The 26209-nt window shown below is 39.3% G+C and overlaps 1 protein-coding gene across 1 annotated transcript in view; it reads right to left on the bottom strand.

Moving 5' to 3' along the window:
* Window positions 1-4298: 4298 nt before the first annotated feature.
* Window positions 4299-26209, bottom strand: part of AK9 (adenylate kinase 9) — a 117565-nt gene continuing 95654 nt past the window's right edge. The window contains exons 30-39 of the mRNA XM_044244454.1: window positions 22417-22630; window positions 16974-17175; window positions 14899-15045; window positions 14575-14795; window positions 10381-10577; window positions 8908-9077; window positions 8589-8687; window positions 6480-6582; window positions 4963-5077; window positions 4299-4563 (exon numbers count right to left, since the gene is read on the bottom strand). Of these exons, the coding sequence (XP_044100389.1) occupies window positions 4361-4563; window positions 4963-5077; window positions 6480-6582; window positions 8589-8687; window positions 8908-9077; window positions 10381-10577; window positions 14575-14795; window positions 14899-15045; window positions 16974-17175; window positions 22417-22630 (1671 nt within the window). The 3' untranslated portion in view covers window positions 4299-4360. The remainder of the gene's footprint in view (window positions 4564-4962; window positions 5078-6479; window positions 6583-8588; window positions 8688-8907; window positions 9078-10380; window positions 10578-14574; window positions 14796-14898; window positions 15046-16973; window positions 17176-22416; window positions 22631-26209) is intronic.

Genomic DNA, 26209 nt, shown 5'->3' with positions numbered 1-26209 from the left:
GTAACACTTATTAATTCCAGGTTTTTTTGGTTGTTTCCTTGTATTTTCTGCGTAGGTGATCATGCCATCTGTGAACAAAGGAATTTTTATTTCTTCCTTCTCAACTAGTATAACTTTTACTTCCTTTTCTTGTATTACTGCATTAGTTAGGACTTCCAGTATAATGTTGAGGAAGAGTGGTGAGAGGAAACATCTTTATTTTTGCTCCTAGTGGGGAAGCTTCTAGTTTCTCACCATTAAATATGGTGTAAGCTTCAGGTCTTTGTAAATGATCTATCAAGTTGAAGCTCTCTTCTATTCCTAGTTCAGTGAGTGTTTCTAGTATGAATGAGTGTTGGATTTTGTCAAATGCTTTTTCTGCATCTATTGATATGACCGTGTAATTTTTCTTTAACCTATTAATGTGGTGGATTACGTTAATTGATTTTTGAAGGTGTAACCAGCCTTGCATAACTGGGATAAATTCCTCGGTTGTGGTGTATAATTCTTTCTATACTTACTGGATTCAATTTGCTAATATTTTGTGTAGGGTTTTTACCTCCATGTTTATGAGAGCTGTTGGTCTGTAGTTTTCTTTTCTTGTAATGTCTTTGTCTAGTTTTGATATTAGGGTATTAGGGCAGTGGTATCCTCAAAGAATGAATTAGAATGTATTCCCTCTGATTCTATCTTCTGAAAGAGATTGATAGAGAGATAGAGATTTTGTAGAGAAATGGTATAATTTCTTCCTTAAATGTTTCATAAAATTTACCCATGGAGGACCTGGGCCTGGTGCTTCCCATTTTGGAAGGTTATTATTTATTGATTCAATTTTTAAATAGATATAGCCTTTTTGAGATTGTCTATTTATATTTTTTTATACCATAAAACTATCATAAGGAACAAGGACAACAACAAAACAGTTTTGGACAAACAAATTTGAAAGTATTAACCTCTAACAAAACCCTACTATAGGAAGGAAAATAACCCTACAAGGAAAGTCTGAGATATAGGAAGGAGGTGACAGAGAGAAAAATAGCAAACATGAGGGAAATCTTTATAAACATGGATTATGAAAAGAAAATGTTGAATTTGGATAATAAACTAGGTCTGAAAAACTGAATAAAATAACATTCGAGATGGCAAACTGATGAATAGTATTAAGTGTTTCAAAGATAGAGGCACTGTTTATCTTCAGACTAAGCATAATATTAAGAGAAGTGATAGCTATTCAATGGATAGAAAGAGTGCATAACTTTAAAAACCTTCAGAGGAGATGAAATTAAGAGGCCCTACTTAATCCAAAAGAAGGAGGGAACAGATAAAAGAATGGAGAAGATACTGAAAGTGAGGCAGGACTAGATCAAGCAAGGTGATTTACGCTATGTTAGCCAGAGTTCTCAAGAATAAACAGAACCAATGTGTTATGTAGAGAGATTTGCGTTTATTTGAAGGATATTTGAAGGAATTGGCTCAATGATAATAGAGGTTGGGAAGTCTAAAATCTGCAGTGTTAGTTGACAGGCTTGAGAGTCGGAAGAGTTGATGGTGCAAATAAAGTCTGAAGGCAGTCTGCTGGAGAATTACCTTTACTCAAGGAGGTTGCCCTGTTTGTTTTATTCGGGCCTTCAACTAATTAGATAGGGCCCACCCACATTATGGAGGTCATTCTTAGTCTCAGTTCACTGATTTACATTTGAATCTCATCCAAAAAACCCTCCAAGTTGATATATAAAATCAATCGCACATCTGACAAGAGTAGAGAGTTTAGATTTTATTTTAACTGAAGTAGGAAGCCATCGGAAGATTTTGAAGAGAGAATGATGAAATCTGATTTATATATTTAAAGACTGCTCCAGGTGCTGGATGGAAAGTTGATACTAGAGGAACATGAGCAGAAGCATGGAAAGTAGGTGAGAGCAGTACAAAACATGAGAAGAGCCCAGACTCATGGTATATTTTGGAGGTAACCTTTGACAGGACTTGCTGAAAGACTGGATGTGGGGAGTGAAGGAGAGAATGCAATCCAGTTTCATCCCTAGGTTTGGGACCATATCAACTGAGTGTACATTATTACCATGAAATAATTTGGGAGAAAACTGGAGAGAGAGAAGCTGGGTGAATAACAGGTACGGGGTGAGCATATTAAATTTGAGATGTCAACCAGATAACCAAGTAAAGATATACAGTAGGTATATGTAGACAGGAATCTGGAATTCAGAGGTGAGAACAGAATTTGGGGTATTAATATTAGAATTATCAGAATATAGATTGTAAATTCTTGTAAGATCACTTACAGAGTGAATATTGATGCAGAAGAGGCTAACCAGGTTTTTTCTTTATCCCCTCCGAATTTAATCTCCACCCTTCTTCCCCATCTTTTCGCCCTGGAAGCTGCAAAGACTTCAACAAAGACCAGTACCTATTGGCTTCTGGGTGAATTGGGCCAATGGAGAACCCAGCTAGAGTCTGAAGGAACGAGAGGGTCACAGTAATCTAGCAACTAGCAGTTGGTAGATGTCCTTTGACATTATGAAGGGCATCAAAAACATCATTGCAGGCTGTGACAGTTGACTGATAACTGCAGCAGGTGGAAACTATAGTCCAAAGCTTGTGACTTAAATGTATTTGAGGGGCACAGAAGAGTAATTGACAATGTTCAGTGCGAATAGGGCATCTTTATAGGGACCCACACTTTATAGAGATTTTATAAGACTAATTCAGTAGTGCTGCAATTTCTAGGCCCCATATCTCCTGCATTTTGTAGGGGTGATGTGTATCTGTTTACATTTTTATTTCTTACCCTGGACTGAGAGAGGTCCTCATAAATATATCTGTGCTGGTATAGACTGAGCAGACTTCACCATGCCTGGCTCACATGTGGTAAATACACGTTAGTTAATTCCTGTAATGTCTTTCACTCTGTGGTTAGAATCTCAATTCTTATTTTTTCTTTTGTTTCAACATATTTTGTTATGAAAATATATTATACAAAAACATATAGGACAGCCTTCTAGTTTTTAAATAACATTATTGAAATTGTAGGATCGAAGACAACATGGATGAACCTGAAGGATATTGTGCTAAGTGCGACAAGCTAGCTGGACAGAGAAGGACAAATACTGAATGGTATCATGTATTTGTGGAATACATGATACCAAAAAGTTCAGGCTCATTAGAAGAAAAGTAAGTAGAAAGGTGGTTGCCAAGGGCTGGGCGGTAGGAGAACTGGGAGATATTTGACAAAAGGTACAAACTTTCAATTATATGAATAAAATCTGAGGATCAATGTACAGTATGGTGACTATAGTTGATAATACTGTACTGTATACTAAAATTTTGCTAACAGAGTGGCTCTTAGGGTTCTCATTACACACACATAGAGACACACACAAAGTAACTATGTGAGGGGATGAATGAGTTAATTAACTTGATTGTGGGACGTATTTCACAATGCATACCTGTATCAAAATCACCATGTTGTACATTTTAAATATATATATATATATATATATATATAAAATCTTGTCAGTTAACCTCATTAAGCTGGAAAAAGATGAACTAACTCATTTTAGAGGTTAAAAAACAAAGGCTCAGAGAAACAGATTTACCCAAGATCACACAATTAGTGGTTGTATTTTTTATTTTTTGAAGAGCCAATCTTGCTATTTCATATTCTACATTTCATATACTGCTGTTGAAAAATTGATAATATTTTTAAAATCTCATTCAAATGCAATTTAGTGAGTTTTCCTCTAACATATATACTTCTGGATAGTGATAAGACTCCAGATTCATCCTTCTCAAAACTCCCGGTGATTTCTAATTACAAATAATGTATAAAGCTTGCTCCTTGAATATTTAAGAAAAAGAAAAGAGGCAGCCATTCAGTTATCTTAATTGCATTTATTTTGTTAGGAAAATGATAAAATGTTTTAGGTTCATGAAGTTTACAAACAGCTCCTTATGTTGAAAGTGTAACCAATGTTTCTATTTTATTTATATGAATGTTAATTTATTTATTTCTTGAAGATTTCTAACATTTACTGAGTAATTTTCTTTAACAGAGGCTGAAAATGTTAAAATGGAAATTGAACAATAGATTTATTAAGTAAAATAAGTTACCTAAATATTCTAAATGGAATAACTATGTCATTAAAGAATGAATGTTCTGGCAAATAGAAATACATTTTTAAATTATGTCAAGACGTATGCTTCCAGAAGAGCACTTCTTTCAGGCCGGTAGAGCTTTTGAGGGCTCGCAGCCACGTGTAGCACTCAGAAGGGAAAAAGTACGGCAGACAGGGCCAGATTTTCAACCTATTTCCTTCTACCCCTTTCAGATAACTCTTGACGTCCTGGTTGCAATTGCCCAAGCAAACTATCCATTAACTGGGTCTATATTTCTAAGGGAGAGAAAGGTCTGTAATTTATGATCAAAGTCAATGGCTCTAAACTGAGGTTCCTTGTATTTTCTGGTCATCTTGGCACCCAGGTATGTGATGAGTTCACATCTCTCCACAAACTGCTCCAACTTCTTCTTATACTTCCTTCTTGAATATTCAGAACTTTGGGGATTGAAGGCTGTAGAAAATGTCAGAGAACTGAATGTTTTCTGTTAGGTTAGTGAATCACTAAATTGAAAAGAAAGAGAACTTTGTGTGTGAGATTGTTGCACAGCTATCGCTGAGAAGATATCCAAATCCCAAGTAAGATTTAAGGATTATTCCATTTTAGATCATAAATGCCTCTATTCACCGTCCTCTCTGGCATGGATTATTGAAAGCCGATTGTATTACTCGTAGTCCTTGCTTTAAAGGCTAGAAACTCAAATCTGATATTTTCAGTAAAGTATTTGCTGTCAACACAGAAACACACACACTAATGCAGGCAGCTGACTCAGCTCAACAATTCTATATATTTACGGCATACCCAAATAATGGAAAATTAGTTCTGAGTAGCATCTCATTAAAGAGGACATACCTTTTAGGTGAAATGCTATATACAGTAGTGCAGATCTCTTTACACTCAAGAAGGGGAATTTGGGCTTTAAGCACCCTGCGGCATTCATTGCTTTAATCAGTGAGGTTGCAATACCCTGTAGGCGGCACAATGTAGACCACAGGCATATGTGAGTTTGGCTTCTTCTCTTAGTGGCAAATAGATAAAGAGGTTATTCTTTGGCATCGGGGATGGGGCTTATAAGGTGGTTCTATGACCACTTAACCAACGTGGAAAGGAACACAAAGTACTTTTGATTACAAAGACTGAAAATTACAAATTGGCTGAATGGCAGGTGGCTGATAGAGGCGCTTGCCTCATTACACAATTCTTTCTGTTTTTACATTTGACATTTTCCATAACAAAATATTAAGGAAGGAAGGGGTCCCTAGGCTTCGATTTGTCTTGGCCCATTTTCTACTTCCAGAACTGGCCAGACTGCCTCTGCTGTCAGGGCCCTTGACCACCTGCAAGAAATTCCAGAGACCACCGCTGTCGGTCACCACAGCAAAGATTCTGGAGCCCTGTGCGGGCAAAGAAGAGGCAAGGCCCTCCTGATGAAACGTGGCCTTTTATGAGAATACTCCTCTCTGGTGAGCTTCATCTTGCCTTTCCATATTAAACCAGACTGAAGGCTTACCACCTAGGCAAGCCAAAAAAAAGGAAGTGTTTAAAAGTTTCTGAGTAAGGTATGAAATTGTGCCCCAGGCATTAATTTTATAGAAAAATTTGAAAGAACTTTAAAAATAGTGGTTGATTACAGCTAAGTTTTATTGTGTTTAAAAAGATTTATATTTAGGGACGCCTGGGTGGCTCAGTTGGTTGAGCAGCTGCCTTCGGCTCGGGTCATGATCCCGGGGTCCTGGGATCGAGTCCCACATCGGGCTCCTTGCTCGGCAGGGAGCCTGCTTCTCCCTCTGCCTCTGCCTGCCTCTCTGTCTGCCTGTGCTCGCTCGCTCTCTCTCCCTCTGTCTCTGGCAAATGAATAAATAAAATCTTTAAAAAAAAAAGATTTATATTTAGATAAATAAAATGTGACTCGAGTAGCTTTGGGGGCATTTGCCCCTAGATTTGTGGCAAAATATGACTTGGGTGGTTCGGCTGCGGTGGTGGTACGGCAACTCAACGCTTCGGAGCAGTGAGCAAAGCTCTCAGAGACTGAACCTTTCAAATTCAAAAGTGTTACAGACCCTGAAATTCAAAGTAAGAATCTAACCACAAGTCAGATGTAAACAATTTCATGACAATCTCCCCTCTCTCCGCTTTGTTGCAGATATCTGGAAATGCGCTAGAGAAGCAGGAGGTTTTCTCATTTCTTATTTTCCCAGCCACCCAAAACCAAAATAGGTTCAGAGGGGATTTGCAGCTTCAAGTCAGAAAACTCTGCCTTGAATTTCAGTGTTACCAAAAAAAAAAAAAAAAAAAAAAAATTATTGTTAAAAAAAAAGAGATCATTGTACTCTACTAATGTATGTACACAGACAATCACGGACCCGAACCTGTTCCAGATATCCAGGCAAAGGAAGGCTCGTGAGATGGATGGGCTCCTTCAACGGGGGCAGTTTGTACGGAAGCTTCTGGCTCCAGTATTTCTCTGGCAACCTGAGAACACAGAGTTGGTCAGACGGATGCTCACGCGCAGTCCCCGTGAGTACACAGGAATGGGGATGTGTCAGAGGGGACTAAGAGCTCAAGTTCACCAGCTGCTTTTCTCCCCTGGAGGGAATGTGACAAGCGAGAAGATGGTGGCCGCTAGCGAGCTGTGACCCGCCGCTTTACCTGGTCCCCAGGGCTGCTCACTTATGCCTCACTTTTCTTGTTTTTCACAGCAATGATAGGCTTTGTTCTCTGCATCCTCCTGACTCCCAGGGAACCCTTGACACAGATGCCGTGTTCTACACACTTCCTCAACTGCTCACCACAGGCAGAGCCGCACACACTTCCTCTTTCTATGGGGGGAGCTAACCTCCCCTCAGAGCTGCCTCCACCCTCTCCCCACTCTCCGCCCCACTTTGGATCCCTCTCCCCCCAGCCTCTCTAGAGTAATTTCTCTCTCTCCCCTTCTGCATTTCCTTCTTTATTGGATCCTCCCCATTCCCCTGCATTTAAATGCGCTCCTAGCTTCCTCATTGGAAAAAAAAGGAAAAAGAAAAACAACCTTCACTCCTTCCATCCTAATTCACTTCTAGCAACTAGTGTCTTTTCTTTTTGAACTTCTTCAAACCGTGAGCTTTAGTAGAAGTAACACACTACTGCACAAATTCCATCCCATCTGATCCACACAGTATTTTCAGAAATTTAGATCAGTCAAGAACATTAACAACAACAAAAAGAACGATTTGGTTTAAAAAGAAAAAGAAATCTGGTTTTCACCTTGTGAGACAGAAACATCTGGCACGATGCTCTCCTTACTTGGGGCCTGCCCGTTGGCCTGTCTGCCGCAGACCCCACCATGCCCTGTGCTCTCACACCCAGCCGGCTTCCCCCAGGGGCTTCACCCTCTGTAGGTAACCTCTGTGTGTGTGATCTCTGGGCTCCACAAGGTCTTCCTTTCCTCAGTGGCTACTGTAGTTACCTTCCACTCAGCTCACTCTACTGAAACCATTCCTGCCAGGTTCACCGATGACCTGTTACAACCGAACTCTGACACAATTTTCAGTCCTTCTCTTGCTTGACCTCTAAACTGTGTTTAAGCTTGTTGGCCACTGCTGGCATCCTCCAGCGCAGGGCTACCGCCCCCAGCTCCCTGAGACCTTTTCTCGTCCCCCCCTCCCAGAGCCTCCCCGACCTGGCTCTCCTTTGCCACTCTGTAGGTTCTTGATCATTCTCCTTACAAGCTCTTCTCCTCACATTTGTTGACGTTTCTCAGAGCTTGGTCCTAAGCCCACTGCTTTCCCCACACTAGTCTTCATGGGTGACCTCAGACGTGCTGTATTATTTTGGGCAGGATCATTCTAACAGCCTCAACACTGGTATTCCTGCCTCCAATCCATTCAACACTCCAATGATAGTCTGTTCCCAAAGCAAATTTGAATATAATATGCAAAACCAGTTAATGTATTCATACTGCCTTTTGGGTCAAGTTCTAATACCTTATGATTTTATCTGACCTTCCCCCTCTGGCCCTGCTACCATCTCCAGCCTCACCTCTCAGTCCTTTTCCTTCCCTCTACATCATGCCTAGCCGTGCTGAGTTTCTTGCCGTGCTGGGATTCCCCTGGGTGAGGTTTGTTTGTAGGTCTCTCTGCTTGGAACATGTCCCTCTTTCCCTTCATCTATCCAATTCCCACTCCCCACTCAAGCCTTACTCCAACAGACTATTCAGTCGGACTTTGGGGCTACATGTTACCAGAACCCCTGGCATTTCACCACCCTAAGTGCCATTGCATTCTGCTGTAAACAGGTGTGTAAAGTCCAACATACCTCAGAGCCTCAGGCTTTGGGACAGCAAGAACCACTTCTCAGTCATCATTACGCATGCATGTATGTGTATATGTTGTGTACGTGTGTCAATACACACAAATATATTTATGCACACACACACACCCCAGCATGATGCATTGAACACAGAAGATATTCAACATTGGTAACTTGGTGAGTAGTCTCACCTCAAAAATTTCTCAAGTTTTTCTCTAGTCTCACAAATATATATACGATCACGATACTCCAAAGCAAATTTAATGTTACCAGGTACAAGGGCCTCATATCTGAAAGATAAGAAGAAAAATATTGTATAATTAATGCATGGTACTGTATAAATAAAGTGTCAAAAATGTTTCATTTTCTGTCTATGTAACTCAAGGAAGAAATAAAGCATTTTCCAGTTAAATAATAGTGACCTTTTGACCCAGATGTTATGACTGTTACGGGAACTGCCTATTCTGAGTAGAGATGCCACCCTCCTTTCCCCCGGGGGCAAGGACCTGCCTGTGGTTGCCGTCCTGATAGGTCACCGGACAGTAGCCCTGCAGCTCCGCACACTTGGGGAATCGGCTCTTCAGTTCTGACAGTGTCAGCCTTTTGGGGATCATGTCAGCAGGTGGCAGTGAATGAGGGGCTAACGGAGGCACATACAATTCTGGATTCTCCAAAAATTTCTGCAGGAAACGATTACAGCAATAAGACCATTCAAAACTGGAGTCCTCTGCCAGTCAAACACCCTGGGGGGCTCTCCTGCTACTCTCCATTTGCAGCAGCAACCCAGCTCCCAGAGGCTCTCTGCTCTGTAGTAACTCCCTCCTGGCGGGAAGGACCATCCTTAGAGTAATGGTCCCAAGTGATGACATCCAAGGGCTCTCTCCTGATCTCTCTCACTATTTACTCACTCACTCACTCGCTAATTCACATGTGCAATATTTCTGGAGCTTGTGCTCTGTTGCCAGGCACTGGGGGCGCACCCATCACTCGCTGGCCGGTCTTCTGGTTCTGCGGGACCAGGAGCTCGCTGGGGCTGTTTGGCGGGGGAGTCCTCTCTCTAGCTTCAGTCTGCTCTCTGAACCACGGAGGGGGCAGACTGGATGCATGATCTCCAATGGCACCTCCAGTTTTAAAATTCTGTGAATGCCATTTATATACGCAGGAAGAAATAAATGCCTCCTTAATAAAGTGATTTAAAAAATTCTACCTCTTTAGAGGAGAGTAAAATGTTCAGAGGCATCTGATTAGTTTTTGGCCACGAACCTTTATCTTCACAAATTACAGACATCCTGTTAGAACGGACGTGTGTTCTGTTGCATTAAACAGAAATATACTGTACAGGTATACAGGAACCCGAGTGATGGAAACATTTTAAAGCACAGGAGAGACATAGGTGAGATCTTGCTTCATTTCTCCTGTGACTTCCCTTCTGCACTGTAGGACCTCAATCCCCTGGATGCCCCACCGTGGGCTGAGTCCCTATGCTCAGCATCCCCTCCATTGGTGGGAATAGCCATTGGCCTTCCCTAGCTGTTCAGCTGAGGGCCCATCACTGACTCTGAACTTCCACTGTTCCAAAATATATCTGGGGGTGCATCCTCAGGACTGGCCTACAAGTTGCCTCATTGGTCCTAACGCCATAGTTTCCAATAATGGGACTCCTGGTCCACAGTTCCTTGGTGTTCCCAGCTGCACCCCCACCCCTTCCTATTTTTTTTTTAATTTTTATTTATTTATTTGACAGCTAGAGATCACAAGTAGGCAGAGAGGTAGGCAGAGAGAGAGGAAGGGAAGCAGGCTCCCCACCGAGCAGAAAGCCCAACGTGGGGCTCCATCCCAGGTCCCTGGGATCATGACCTGAGCTGAAGGCAGAAGCTTTAACCCACTGAGCCACCCAGGCACCCCCACCCGTTCCTATTGGATGAATTCCAAGACAGGCATTTTCTTTCCCTGGTAAATATGTGGCATTAGGAACAAACTTACATTCAGATTTTCCTGAGAACTCATTTTATAATAGTGCCCTCTGAACTCGGCGGCAAATTCCAATGAGTCAGTTACAGAGCAATCGACGAGTTCACGTGATTCTGCCAGGCTGATAGGGCAGAACTGTCCAAATTCGCCAAGGCGAGAAATCAGTTCTTGAGGTGTGATACATAACTTGTCAATGCAGGCAGCTTTTCCTATCAGTAACAGAGTCACTGTTTTATGTATGTGTATATCTTTTCATAGAAAACACAGTGATTTTAGAAATTAAAATGATTTCAAGCACACACACACACACACACACACACGATACAAATGCATATACATTGTAAAATTCCAAACAACAGAAAAGTAAAAGTTTCTCTTCACACCTTCATCCTCTCAATTCATCATCCTTCCTGAGAGTAATCACTGTTGATTTGTATCTTTTTTGGACTTCTTTCTATATATACACTTGCATATACAAAATTATTTTTTGCATATAGCATGCTTTTGCCACTATGCTGTAAACATTATTCTGCAACTTCTATCAGTTATATGGTCTTTGACATCTTTCCATGTCAGTTTATATGATTTACCTAATTCTTTTTTAACTGACACATAGTATTCCTTGTAAGAATATACGTATAGTTCACTTAGCCATTTATCTGTTGATGAATGTTTTGGTTCGTTTTAATTCTTATCTATTATAAATTATATATATGTTATAAACCATATATATGTATGTGTATGTAAATATATGTTATATGCCTGTCTGCAGACCCACTTAGACACACATATAAATTTGCTACCTATTTTAAATTTTTCTATGAGGTATATTTCAAAAAGTACGAATAATTTGTGGACATGATGTTACTGTGCCCAGATGGCACACGAGAGAAGGGAAGAAATGTTTTTCCAAAAGTGACTAGGTTTACCCCAAAGAATCTATTTAAAAAGGAAGATCCCAAGGTCCTTCAGTGAACGAGTTTAAGAGTTTTCTCCCCAGTACTGCACCAGCATGGGGATTCTGAAGAAATAAGACATGCTACAGAAAATGAAAATTTTTTTCATACATCTTAGTTATAATGAGTAAATTTTGACCCTTAATACATTTTGTTATTGGTCCCTTTCACTATTGATAAGTTTTGTCTTTAAAAATTATTATTATGCCTAGACAGGTCTTAAATTAACTACAAAATTATGAATCATAAATCAGAGCTTGTAATGTGACAATGTAAACATATAAATTGATCCTCAGGCTTCGAGTAATGGTCTACAAGCCAAAGAATGCAGAGGATTGCTGGCAAAACTGGAGGCTAAGAGAAGAACATGGAACAGATTCTCCCTTAGAGACTTCAGGGAGAATATGACCTTTGTAACACCTTGATTTTGAGCTTCTAGCCTCCAGAACCAATGAGAGAATAATTTTTTCATGTTTAAGCCACCCAGTTTGTAGTACTTCCTCACAGCAGGCTTAGCAAACTAAGACAATTACGAAAACCCATGACTTTTGCTTTGTTGGCACTTTCTTGCCTTCACAGCTTGTTCATTTGCTAGAACGAAGGTGCCAGGTTACAAAGGTCTATATGGGAAGGAACTGAAAGTGGTCTGTGCCCCACAGCTAGCAAGAAACTGAGGCCCTCAATCCAACATCCCTCAAGGAACGAAATCTTGTCAACAATACATGAATAAGTGTGATAATAGGTTCCTTCTGAGTCAGGCTTTCAGATGAGGTAATAATCCTGGACAATACCTTGATTATGGTTGTGAGAGTTCCTGAAGCAGAGAATCCTGTTAAACTGTGACTCGATTCCTGACCCAGAGAAATTGTGTGTGTGTGTGTGTGTGTGTATTTTAAGCTGCTAAGTTTTGATTTTTTTATGAATTTGCATAATTTGTTATGCAGCATAAACTAATATGCTATCCCATCTGTTGTTTTTGACACAGATGAAAAAGATAAGAAACCCTAATATTCCATCCCTACCAAGAATATGACACTACTATAATATTATAGTGCCGTAATATTATTCTGGAGTATTATAATGCACTGTACTATGGTATAATAATGTTTTATTATTAAAGTATATAGTATTATATAGTGCTATAATATTATACTATATGGTACTACAGTATTACAATCCTAGCTGTCCTTTAGCTCAGATGTGCTGAATCTCACCAATCCTGACAGTTTTAGTGACAGGGTAATTTAGAATCACATACATGGTTTAAGCCTTAAAGAGATAAAGACACTCAAATATCTCTTCTTTTGTATTCCTGATGATATCTGGCAGTGTCCATATATCTTAATCTGGAATGTGGCAGAATGAGGAGGAATCTCTTTAATCTTCTAGCGCTGACCTTGTTCCATCTCATTAATCAGAGTAAACTTTGGCCTTCTGATAGGGAGAGGATCATTTGAATAGCATACAAGGAAGTGTGGAATGAAAACAAAACCAAAAAAAAAGTCAAAACTAAATTTAAACAATCAGGTACAGGCTCAATTATTAGGTGGAAGTTAAAGCAGAAGATCAATAAAGTTGACTTCTGTTAGATTTAACTACTCAAGGCAGAGGCAAGTGTTCATGGAATAATGAAGTGGGTACCATGGCGCCTCATCCAGATCCCTCTTCAGGGCCGATGCTGCCGTCCGCCAGTGCTGATGGGTCTCACGTGCGCTGGGAATTGCCCATCTGTCACTGGTTAACCCTCTCCCAGAGTACCTGTGGTCAATGGCCGGCCAATGGATATAGAGCCTGGCTCCTCCCGTCAGTTGGGAAATTCTGAAGGCCCATCCTAGTTCCAGGGCTTCCCTATTAGATCTGCTGAAGCTTTCCTTTCCACCACAGGGCAGGTCAGTTTCTTCCTCTGTCCAATTTTATGGTCCTCATTCCCCATAGGTATATTTTCTGATTAACACACAGGACGCCCAGTGAGTTTAAATATCAGATTAATAATGAAGAATTTTTAGTCTAAGTATGTCCCATGCAATATTTGGGACATACTTAGACTAAAAACTTATTTGTTATTTATCTGAAATTCAAATTTAACTGGGCATCCTGTATTTTTGGTTGCTAAATGTGGCAACTCAAATCCTGAGAATACTTTCTGATAAAGCTTCTGCAGATAACTTTTGATCTTATTTAATCTTGAGTCTGTTTCCAGGGAACTCAGTCTATGGTAGGGAGGATGAAATAGGGTAACAAAAAGATGAATGACGCACAAGTTTGCTTTCGAAGTCTGCCATGGAAGGTTTTACAAGCGCAATGCTTTCCAAACTTATTGCGAGTAGGTTTCTAAAAACTCAATTCTTTTTTCCTTGTACTTGTCATGCCTTGTAATCCTCAGGTGAAAACAAATTCCTAGTCTGCAGACAAATAGGAACCAGAGGTACTGGTTATACCCAAATAATGAAGCTAATCAGGATTTAATGATGCAGAATCCTCACGAAATTCTTCCTTGTATAAGATTCTCTTGGTCGCATTGCTCTCATACCTCATTATATCTTCTCTGTATTCCCGTAGTTCAGCAAAGTCACTCACCAGATGTCTGTGAGAACCCTACAGCTCAATCCTCTAGAGTCGTCACTCTTTTTAGAGATATCATATATAGACAACTTTCCTTCTATTTTATGTATTTTTTAGAGAAAAGTCAAGAAACTTATAGGAATATATAATCAAACATTTTCTTTCATGGATTCCAAATATATATATTAAAAGCCATTTTATGCTCAATTTTAACTTTTTGAAGATTCACTGCTGAATCTATAACTTTTTATAGATTCATTGTCGAATCTATAAAAATATACCATTACATTGGTAAAAGATAAATACCAAAAATGGCTTTAATTCTAGATTAATAAACAGAATTTTGCCAAGTGTCATTCCATGGCCCACTACTCTCCTATACTAGCACTTCTGAAACTTAGCTCCTTAAATGGCTTTCCAAACACTATAAACTCTTCTAGTCAGAGGTTAGGCATTATTTTTATGTGCTAGGTTCACACAGGAGCTCAATAAATGATAGCGTAGTGGCAGTCGTTTATGAGAACAGTATAGATGCCCATAATAATTGGCTAGTACCAAATACTTCAAAGACTGATTACAATTGTGGGAACAAATGTTCAAATTGAATGAATCATGGTAACATGAGTCAGGCAGGTGTAGACTTTCAATTAACGTTTTATTCTATTTGAACAATTTAATGTTTTCTTACCTGCTTTGATTCTTTCCAGGTATATCTGCATATGTTTATTCACCATATGAACTTTCTTAATGACTTCATTCCATACCCACCATTTGCTGTGAAATCCATCAATCACATACCAGTTCTGATGCTGTTCTTGATAATATTTCCTAATCTCATCAATGTTTTTGCGGTATTTTGAGTTTTTGACAGCTGTAATCTGTGTGCTGTTGTGCAGTGGGTAAGGCAAACTAATAGAGAAAGAGAGTGAATGGGAAAAGCTGTTAAAAATACACTTTTTTTCTGGATGGTTAAAGTTTATTCCTTTATCGTTGCTTTCATCACATACATTACCTTTGTTCCTTTTTTTTTTCCAGGAACAATCTTTTGAAAATCTCCTTGGAAGGCACATCCAACTCAAAGATGACCATGGGGATGACTGACCTAGCTTCCAAGAGACTCACTTGATACTTAGTTACAGGGTAGCCGTCGATGACAACACTAACAAGGAGAAACATGAAAATAATTCCAGATTTCTTTTCTCTCCTAACTTCCTTCCTGTCTTCTAGAACCAGTCTATCTCTTTAGGAATAGTCTCCTGCTCTTTCTTTTGTAACTTGACTTATCTTCTTTGCACTTTGTGCTCTTTATCTCCGTGTTTTTTTAACCTCACTCAGCCCAAGAGCCAGATGTAGGATGGCGTACGAAGAGACACAGCTCTGAAGTCATACACTTAGCATCACAGAGCTAGGCTTGGATGGAACTCAAAAGGTAACACATGTAAGACTTTGAACATTGTGTTATTCAATTGGTGCCTTTATCCTAAGCATGAAACAGTGCAAAGAATACAGGCTTCAGAGGCAGACAGACACAGACTGAGAAATAGTTTGACCTCTCTGAGTCTCAGTTTTCAGTAAAATGGGGGAAATGATACTTAACCTTGCAAGCTATCTTAAAGATTTATAGATCTGGTATGTAAAGCAACCAGAATGGGGTCCTGGCACAATAAATAGTATTTTAGTAAGAGATTCAGCAAATATGGGAAAACAACTGTGCTCTAAGCTTGCTTTTCTAGGAAAGTTCTGTGGGAAGGCTGGAGGGTGGCGATGGGAGAGAGATGGGCGGTTGGGGAGAGGAGACCTGTGATATCTGGGAAGGAATCATCTCATCAGGAGCCGTCATGCTTCTGAGCAGAAGTGACAGAGAGCTTTAGCGAGTCCAGCAATCTGAGACAATGAGAGGATAACTATCAAACTGAGAGGAGGAATAAAGGGTGTCCACACATTCTGAGAGGAATGGCCGCCAGAGTCAGGAAACTCCCTCTGGGGTGAGAGCGAGCTGGGCCTCCTGGCTGCTGGTCATCAGGAAGGGCTGGTTTAGAGGAAGTCACGGGATCCCCTTACTCAGTGTTCGCCAGCAAAGTCTCCAGGCCCTAGTTCTAAGCTCCAGGATAGGGAGGATTTTAAGTTAAATGGAGTCAGGCAAACCTAATAGAGAATGTTATGGGAGCCCCATGGTTCTGTTTCACGGTTTTCAAAACAGAGAGTAGCTCAATTTCTTCGCTTGTGAAGGGTTGCTTGAGTGACCCTCAAGATTAGAAAAATTCAGGATGACTGGGCACTGTCCTGATGTTAAGGTGAAATAAGACCGTTGCCTTCACAGAGATCCCTTGTGTGCAAAGCTGCATGCCAGGGAGGAGGTAAACTCAGTTTGCGGATTCCCAGGGCCTTCTCTAGGAGAAAAAAATCTGACACCCCGGAATCTGCTCTTCATAATGGAAATCAGAACTGTCCTAAGACTTGATTAAGGACTAGTGGCAGGGAAGGGCTAAAAGCCTTTTAATACAAGCTTGAGGAAATCAGTGGGATTCTAGGTCAGTGACCTGGGCTCAAGGGCAGGGCATTAGGCTGCACTGGCTTTTACACCTGGGTGTGACCAGTGGCTACCCTGGGTGAGTAATGGTTGAACAGAGGATTGTAAACTGAAGAGGGCCCTCAGGTCCAAATGTAGCATTAAGGGAGGGGCACTGCTCCCTGTGCAGAGAGCTGGGCCAGTGAGAGACTGTGTCTCCATCAGACCAATACCTTCTAGGGGACAGGGGAGGGCCACTCTTTCAACATTCCATGGAGCAGTGAGGAGGTCTGCTAGACACTGGAAGTCACACTGGCCCCCTTTGTTGGCACAGCACAGGGGTTGCCGCGGCAAGGCAAGTGGCCAGCTTGCTATCCTGCCCTAGGAGTGTTCAAGCCAATTTGTAGCCTGACTGAAAATTAAAATATATAACCACGCAGGGCCTAAGATTTGAGAAGTAGATCACACCCTTTACAAGAGCTTTAAATCTTGTTTCAGGTGAGGGTTTTAAATTCTGGCAGTAATTCTTGAAAGAAGTCTTTAACTCCCCCCCCCCCCCGGCCCCAACCCCCACTTACCCTGCAGTGTTACACACACTCCCCATCAGGCAGATCTCTAAGGCCTGAATAGCCAGTTCGTCGGGCACCGTCATTCCTTTATGCAGATGCCAGTTCAGCATAAGCGCCAGCTCTGTGTCTGGTTGGCTGTTTAAGACATAGCGCAGAGCTTCCCCTATGGACAGACGCTTTAAGCCATATTCGCTTGAAAGTTTTTGGGCCACTGGAAAACATTAACACTTTAAACTTATTCCATTTCGTAGATTCATTAGTTAACCTTATTTCTAACTCAGGCTAACTGACATCCACGGTGAGCTAACTAATGTTCACATTCCCCCCAAAATTCTGATAATCAGAATTGTTACATTTTATTGTGTTAATACTGTCCAAGGTCAATCATTATTATTGCTCCAAGTATGTGGCTGATGGATCTGGTAATGAGTCAGCTCTGTGGATTTTTCTCATAACCAAACTGACATTTAAGTGTCTTCTTCCTTCTGCACCAGGTAGCAGCAATTTTGAGAAATTTACATGGCATCCTATGTGTACCATTAATATTTGGTATTTATTTTTAAGCTCTAATAATAATAAAAACTTCCATAGCTTGATATCAATAATATACTGTTATATAATATATTATATAAACTTCCATAGCTTGGTATCTTATTAAAAATTCACCTCTATTTCAACAAAGAAATGAGAAATCAAACCAATATGGTATTGACACAAAAACAGACACATAGATCAAACCAGTATGGTATTGACACAAAAACAGACACATAGATCAATAAAACAAAATAGAGAGCCCAGAAATAAATCTACATGTATATGGTAAATTAATTTATGACAAAGGAGGCAAGAATACACAATGGGGATAAGACAGTCTCTTCAATAAATGGTGTTGTGAAACCTGGACAGCTTCATGCAAAAGAATAAAACTGTATCAGGAATATAATTTGGTGCAGCAAACAGCATGCTGTTTGAAAACAGTGTGGAGGTTTCTCAAGAAGTTAAAAAATAGAAATACCATACAATTAAGTAATTCCACTGCTGGATATTTACCCAAAGAAAACAAAAACACTAATTTGAAAAGATATACGCACCCGTGTGTTTACTGCAGCATTATTTACAACAGCCAAGACATGGAATCAAACAAGTGTCTGTTGACAGGTGAATGGAAGAAGAGGATGTAATACATGTGTACGCGCACACACACACACACACTGCAATACTACTCAGCCATAAAAGGAATAAAATCTTGCTATTTTCAACAACATGGATGGACCAGAGGGTATTATACTAAGTAAAATAAGTCAGACAGAGAGAGACAAATACTATTATGATTTCACTTATATATGGAATCTAAAAAAACAAATGAACAAACAAGCAAAACCAGAAGACTCGTAAATACAGAGAACAAACTGATGGTTGCCAGAGCGGGAGGTGGAGGAGAAATAGGTGAGGGAGATTAAGAGGCGCACAAAACAGTAAATGAGAAATCAGGTTGTTTTAGCTACATTTTCATCTTTTGCTCTGGTAGAGGGATCTTATTTTAAATGTTTGTGATCATTTTAAATGTTTGTGAACATTAAAAAAAAATTTTTTTTTATAGAGAGGCAGAGTGCCTGCGCAAGTGGAGGAGTGGGGGAGAGAGCAAAAGGAGAGGGGGAGAGAGAATCTCAAATAGGCTCCAGGCCCAGCGCAGAGCCAGCTGCAGGGGTCAATCTCATGACCCTGAGATCATGACCTGAGCTGAAATCAAGAACTGGACGCTTAACCAAATGAGCCATCCAGGAGCCCCTACGTTTGAGAATGTTTAGAATCTGACTATTAAAGTCTCTTCCACCATGTTAAGAGGTTTAAATGGGCAAAATAAACTTTTTGAACTAGAATACAAAACTCCCCTTTATTATTCCTGGTGACAAATTTATCTTTGACCTCATCTCTCCCCTTCATTCTTTATTCAGTCAGTCCTTAAGTCCTATTGTTTTCCTTTGAAATATCTCCTGTATCTGTCCTTTCCATTTTATTTTCATTGCGACCAACCGTTGCTCATGTAGTTATCATGTCATCCTGAAATAGTACAACCAACCTTTTGATGGACTATTAGCCTTAAAAAAAAAAAAACTATACAAAGTTATACAAAATTCAGACATTATGGGGATATAGTTTACCCAGTGCCTTTCTCAACAATGATTAAGACAGTGTATTTTTACTCTTTATTAGCACAATAAATTATATTTCAATTTTTAAAAATATTATATTAAAATATTTTATATAATTTTTATGTTAGTATAATATTAATATACTGTTATTTGACTCTATTTGTAAGTGATATTAATTTGTAAAATCTTTTCTTGTATTATTTTGTTAGGTTTTAATAACAGAGTTATGCTAATTTAAAAATCAATTTGTATTCTTTATAACTTTTTGGATAAATGGACAATAATTTAGCCCATATAAATATTTGATTATATTTAGTGAGGACTATACTCCTTAATTAAAAAAAAACACTGGAAATAAATTGGGAAACTAGTTGTCTTTTTTCCCCTGCTGTGAAAAAGCTTACAAAAACACAGGAATTATCTCTTGAGTTTTTTGATTCTTTGGAAGTTTGATATAATTATTCTCTAAAACTACTGACTGATCCTAGACTGTTTTGGAATGGGATTATATTTTTGAATGATTTCTTTTTAATAGTTACTATCCTATTTAGGTTTTCTATCTCTTTTTGAGTGAATTTTGATAGTTGGCTTCCTGGAAAAGTGCCAGTAGCTTTCAGGAGATTCTTTTATACTGAAGAATAACAAAGGCCTGACAGCAATAAGAGAAAAGATAAAAACTATGATCATTTCAATAGATGCAGAAAAAACATTTAACAAAGTACAACATCCATTTATGATAAAATCCCTCAATAAAGAAGGTTTAGAGGGAACATACCTCAACATAATCAACATAATAAAGTTTTTATATGAAAAACCCACATCATACTCAATGGGGACAAACCATTCAGGGGAGAGCTTTTCCCCTGATGTCAAGAATAAGACAAGGATGTCCACTCTCACCACATTTTTAAAAAGATTTTTTATTTATTCATCTGAGAAAGAGAGAGAGCAACAAGAACATGAGCAGGGGGAGTATCAGAGGGAGAGAGAGAAGCAGACTCCCACCTGAGGAGGGTGCCTGACTTGGGGCTCAATCCCAGGACCCCAGGATGGTGACCTGAGCAGAAGGCAGACCCTTAACCAACTGAACCACCCAGGTGCCCCCACTCTCACCAGTTTTATTCAACATAGTACTGGAAGTCCTAGCCATAGCTATCAGATAATAAATAGAAAGGAATAAAAGGCATCCAAATTGGTAAGGAGAAAGAAAAACTTCACTATTTACAGATAACATGATACTTATTATACAGAGAAAATCATGAAGACTCCACCAAAGAACTCTTAGAACTGATAAATAAATTCAGTAAGGATACAACATTAATGTACAGAAATCTGTATTATTTCTGTATACTAATAATGAAGCAGCAGAAAGAGAAATTAAGAAAACAATCCCATTTACAATTACACCAAAAATAGTACCATACCTAGGAATAAACTTATCCAAAGAGGTGAAAGACCTGCAGTCTGAAAACTATAAAACATTGATGAAGGAAATTGAAGATGACACAAACAAATGAGAAGATATTTCAAGCTCATGGATTGGAAGAACAAATAGTGTTAAAATGTCTTATCAGCCAAAACAGATTTAATGCAAAATACCTCTATCAAAATACCAACAGGATTTCTCACAGAACTAGAACAAGCAATCTTAAAATTTGTATGGAACCACAAAAGATCCCCAATAGCCAATGTAATCTTGAAAAAGAAAAACAATTGTGATGCCTCCCTTGTGTGGAGGCATCACAATTCCAGACTCCAAGTCATATTACAAAGCTCTGGTAATCAAAACAATATGGTACTGGCACAAAAACAACACAGATCAATGAAACAGAATAGGAAACCCAGAAATAAACTCATATTAAATAGTCAATTAATCTTTGACAAAGCAGGAAGGAATACGCAATGGGAAAAAGACAATCTCTTCAACAAGTGATGTTGGGAAGACTGGGCAGCTGCATGCAAAAGAATGAAACTGGATCCCTTTCTTACACCATACACAAAAATAAAATGGATTAAAGACCTAAATGTGAGATCTAAAACCATAAAAATCCTAAAAGAGAGCATACACAGTAATTTCTCAAACATTGGCCCTAGGAACATTTTTGCATTTATGCCTCCAGAGGCAAAGGAAACAAGAGGAAAAATAAACTATCAGGATTGTATCAAAATAAAAAGCTTCTGCATAGCAAAGGAAGCAACTGACAAAACTAAAAGACAACCTACTGAGGGGAGAAGATACTTATAGATGACATATCCACTAAAGGATATAAATTATAGAATTGGGTACGGATTATATAAAGAACTTATACAATTCCAAACTCAAAAACCAAATAATCCAATTAAGAAACGGGCAGGAAATATGAACCAACATTTTTCCAAAGAAGATGTAAAAATGACCAAAAGACATATGAAAAGATGCTTAACATTACTCATCATCAGAGAAATGCAAGTCAAAGATCACAATGGGGTATTACTTTACACCAGTCAGAATGGTTAAAATAGACACAAGAGGCAGTGTTGGCAAGAATGTGGAGAAATGGGGACGCTTGTGCTCTATTGGTGGGAATGTAAACAGGTGCAGCCACTGTGGAAGACAGTATGAAGGTTCCTCAAAAAATTAAAAATAGAACTACCCACAATCCGGAATCGCACTCATGAATCTTTATCCCCAAACACAAAACTCTAATTCAAAAGGATACATGCACCCCTATGTTTACTGCAGCATTATTTACAATAGCCATGTTATGGAAGCAGCCCAAGTATTCATTGATAGATGAATGGATACACTTGATCTTAGCCAAAAGCCTGAGAAGTGATTGATAGATGAATGGTTAAAGAAGAGGTGGTGTACACACACACACACACACACACACACACACACACAGGAATATTACCCAGTCATAAAAAGGGACAACATCTTGCCATTTGTAACAACATGGATGGATCTGCAGAGTATAATGCTAAGCAAAATAAGCCAGTCGGAAAAAGACAAATACTACATGATTTCACTCATATGTGGAATTTAAGAAACAAAACAAATAAACAAAAGAAAAAAGAAAAAAAAGACATAAGCCAAAAAACACACTCTTAAGTATAGAGAAAATTTGGCTTCCAGAGGAAAGGTTGGGGGGGGCAGGTGAAACAGGTGAAGGGGACTAAGAATACATTTATCTTGATGAGCACTGAGTAATTCATGGAATTGCTGAATCACTGTATCGTACACTTGAAGTGAATAACACTACGATAACTACAGTGGGATTAAAACAACAACAAAAACAGAGGCAAAAACACACCCTTACCTGTAGTTTTCCCAGATTTTGGAGGTCCCAGAATCATAATCCTAATGGGCACAGTAGGCTTAGGTTTGGGTTGGCGGATATATTTGATTGGGTTCTTCATAAATTTTTCTTTAGTTTCCTTACTAGATAAAAAATAAATATACTGACGATGGATTACAGCATGGACTGGATTCTCTGAAGTTTCAACTGGTTTGATGGTCTCTCCTTCACTTAGCTGCAGTACGTACACAATTGAATTAAATTCTGGTTTAAGTTATTCAGCATTTCCCCCAAATACATTTGAACAAATTTGTAAAATAAAATCTTTCTTACACTACATAAGAAAACTAATTGTAGCCAAATATTATTATTATTATTATTTAAAGATTTTATTTATTTATTTGACAGAGAGAAATCACAAGTAGACGGAGAGGCAGGCAGAGAGAGAGAGGGGGAAGCAGGCTCCCTGCCGGGCAGAGAGCCCGATGCGGGACTGGATCCCAGGACCCCGAGATCATGACCTGAGCCGAAGGCAGCGGCTTAACCCACTGAGCCACCCAGGCACCCCCAAATATTATTATTAAAGACTTTACTTATTCTTTATACATAAAGAATAAACTATTTTACACCCACATGCAGTTGATGAAATCTCAACTAGCTTTCAGCTTATGACCATTTTAGTTCTCTTACTTCCTTTATAATGTATTTAGTGTGTTTTTGTCAAAGACTGGAAAGTATATATTCATGCGCCAGTTTAACCTCACAGACAGGTCCATTCCTAAGGGGGTGTTATGGATGGAAATGTGTTCCCTCCACTCCATAGGTTGAAGCCCTAATCCCCAAAGTGACTGTGTTTGGAGATAGGGCCCTTAAAGAGGTAATAAGGTTGAGATCGTAAGAGTGGGTCCTATCCAGTAAGACTGGTGTCCTTATATGAAGAGGAAGAGACACCCAGTGTGCATAAGCATGGAGGAAAGGTCATGTGTGGACATAGTGAGAAAGCGATCATCTGCAAGCCAGGAAGAGAGGTCTCACCAGAAAACTGTCCCTGATGACACCTAGATCTTGGATTTCCAGACTTAGAACTGTGAGAAAATAAATTTCTGTTGTTTGAACCACCATGTCTGTGGTACTTTGTTCTGGCAGCCTGAGTACACTACTATAGGCAGGGTCCTGGGTTATCTTTAGGGGAATATTGGTAGGACAGACCCCACAGGCTTCTTATCCACATTTTTTATATAGGCAAATCCCACTCACATAAACATCAAGAGCAGTCAAAAAGGGGAAAAATACCTAAAAGGCTGTTTAAGGTCTAGGTGTGGAATGGAGTGGGAGGAATGGTCTCACATATTTGCATTAGGTCAAGATGAGAACTGGGTGATTGATTGATCTTAGGTTTGGATATCTTTTTTTTAGAGCATCAGATGGCCAAGTATCAGCCCATACTTGACAAAGGAGGTGTGAAGCAGTATGTTTCAACATTGCTCCTTTACCAGAGCTACACCAAGACAGTTGTCACAGGTCAACGGTATTGTCTACATCAACATTTTTGGGCTGGAGTAAATGCTAGGTATAAGAAGAAACAGGGGTGGCATGGGCATGTCTGCTGTATGTCTTGTATTTGGTTAAAACAAAAAAAGCTGAAAGTCTAATGATTCCATTTTAAATTCTCAAACTGAGAGTCCTTATGGTAGTTTCTGTTGTTACTTAAAATACCTAGCATGTATCCTTTCTCCTCTGTAGGTCAGATTACACACAGTGTCATCAAATCAGAAATATCAAACTTGGCTCAGTTAGTTAAGGGGCTGACTTGACCTTAGGTCATGATCTCAGGGTCCCGGGATCAAGCCCCACATCAGGCTCCCTCCTGAGCTGGGGGGTGGCAGGGTCTGTTTCTTCCTCTCTCTGCCCTTCCCCACCACTCATGCTCTCTCTCTCTCCTCCAAATAAATAAAATCTTTAAAAAAAAAACCAAACTGTCAGGCACCCAAAGAGATTCAAAAAGCCCTGAAAAATGCTTATTTAAATGCTTAAACCCTTCTTACGACCATGCGCTCCTTTCTCCACAAGGCATTTTTGTGTGGTCCTGTGATGTTTGGACATAAGTCCTTTCTCCCTAAATATGGTTCTGACTTTGTCTGCTTCCTCCCCTTTCTTTCTTGCCTCAGAGAGAAGGGCATGACTATCTTTCAAAAGCTTTCTAGGTGATTCTAATACATGCTTAACTCTATCTAATTCTCTATGGAGGGCACTATATTCCAGCATGATATTTGAAAATGTTTCTCTTGACATCCTATGGCTAAGATAAAGAAGATGGCACAATTAAGTAGAACTGAAATTGATTGTGTCAATATCAACCAAGAAGGAGGTTTCAAGTAAATGCACAAGGCTCCATTTTGGATCCCATCTTCGAAAATACTTTTTATCCGCGACCAATACCAGTAATACATATTAATAACAGCTGTAAGTTTTACTGAGCACTTACAAAAAGCCAAACACTGTTGTAAGCACTTTACAATAATTAACTCAATTAATCATTGTAACAATATTGTAGGGTAGGGACTCTTCTTATTCCCATTATGCAAGTGAAATGACTCTGAGAGGTTAAGTAATTTTGTCCAAGGTCATTCATCTAATAAGTAGTGGTTTTGAACCTAGGCCATAATCTTTTCCACTGTGCTATATCATCGATGGAAATAAAAAAGGTACATGGGGTCACTATCACATGACGTTTTTTTTTTTTTTTTTAAGATTTTATTTATTTATTTTACAGAGAGAGATCACAAGTAGACAGAGAGGCGGGGGCAGGGGGAAGCAGGCTCCCCGCTGAGCAGAGCGCCCAATGTGGGACTCGATCCCAGGACCCTGGGATCATGACCTGAGCCGAAGACAGCGGCTTAACCCACTGAGCCACCCAGGCGCCCCACATGACGTTTTTTGATTGTCCTTATAACACTTAATATTATCTCTCAAGAACATATTTGTTCATTTACTTGTTTATTGCCCATCCTCCCTCCCAATCCAACTAGAATATAAACTGGAAGACAAAAGAAACATTGTCCGTTTTGTTCACTATAGTATTCCCAGGGACTAGATCAGTGACTAGCATATTCTTGGTTGAGATTTGTTGAGAATCATCCCACGTTCAAGGTTACTGAATTCTACCTGGATTAAATCTGTTTGTCTGCATTGCATAAAAATATGGTCCTTAGAAATGCTTGTTATGAACATCAAGGCCACATTTTGTGTTGTGTCTCACACTTTCCAGAGGACTTTATAATCATGTATTTGATCACAGTGGCCTGGTGGCATGATTCTTTCATCTTAAAGGTAAGGAACCAAGCAGGGTCTTAGAATAGAACTAGGTCTTTGTACAGGGTCTGAGACCCTGGGTCCCGTAAAGAATCAAAGAGATTAAATGATTTACCTAAAATTAGGTGGCAAATTAGTACCAGGGCTCAGCCCTTTAGATGTGTAATTTGAAAATATTTCTACTACCCATTTTCAGCTACAAAGTTAAAACCAAGTTGGAATTGTGTTCCCTTTAGATGTGTAATTTGAAAATATTTCTACTACCCATTTTCAGCTACAAAGTTAAAACCAAGTTGGAATTGTGTTATCTCTACAGAAGTAGATGGAATAAATTAAACCCTTTGATCATGTTCCACACTTCAGAAAGATAAAACAATCACATATTTTTATAGTAAGGTAAGAGTACTGTATAATGCTTTTGAAACTACCCTCTGTCTTCTTCTTAGACGTACTTAAAAATATAAAAGAAAGAACATGGCTTTTAGGTGCATTTGCTGCATTA

Source organism: Neovison vison, chromosome 1, assembly GCF_020171115.1.
Source record: "Neovison vison isolate M4711 chromosome 1, ASM_NN_V1, whole genome shotgun sequence".
NCBI lineage: Eukaryota > Metazoa > Chordata > Mammalia > Carnivora > Mustelidae > Neogale > Neogale vison.
The sequence above is the reverse complement of the archived record's forward strand: the minus strand, read 5'-3'. Positions and strand labels throughout refer to the sequence as shown.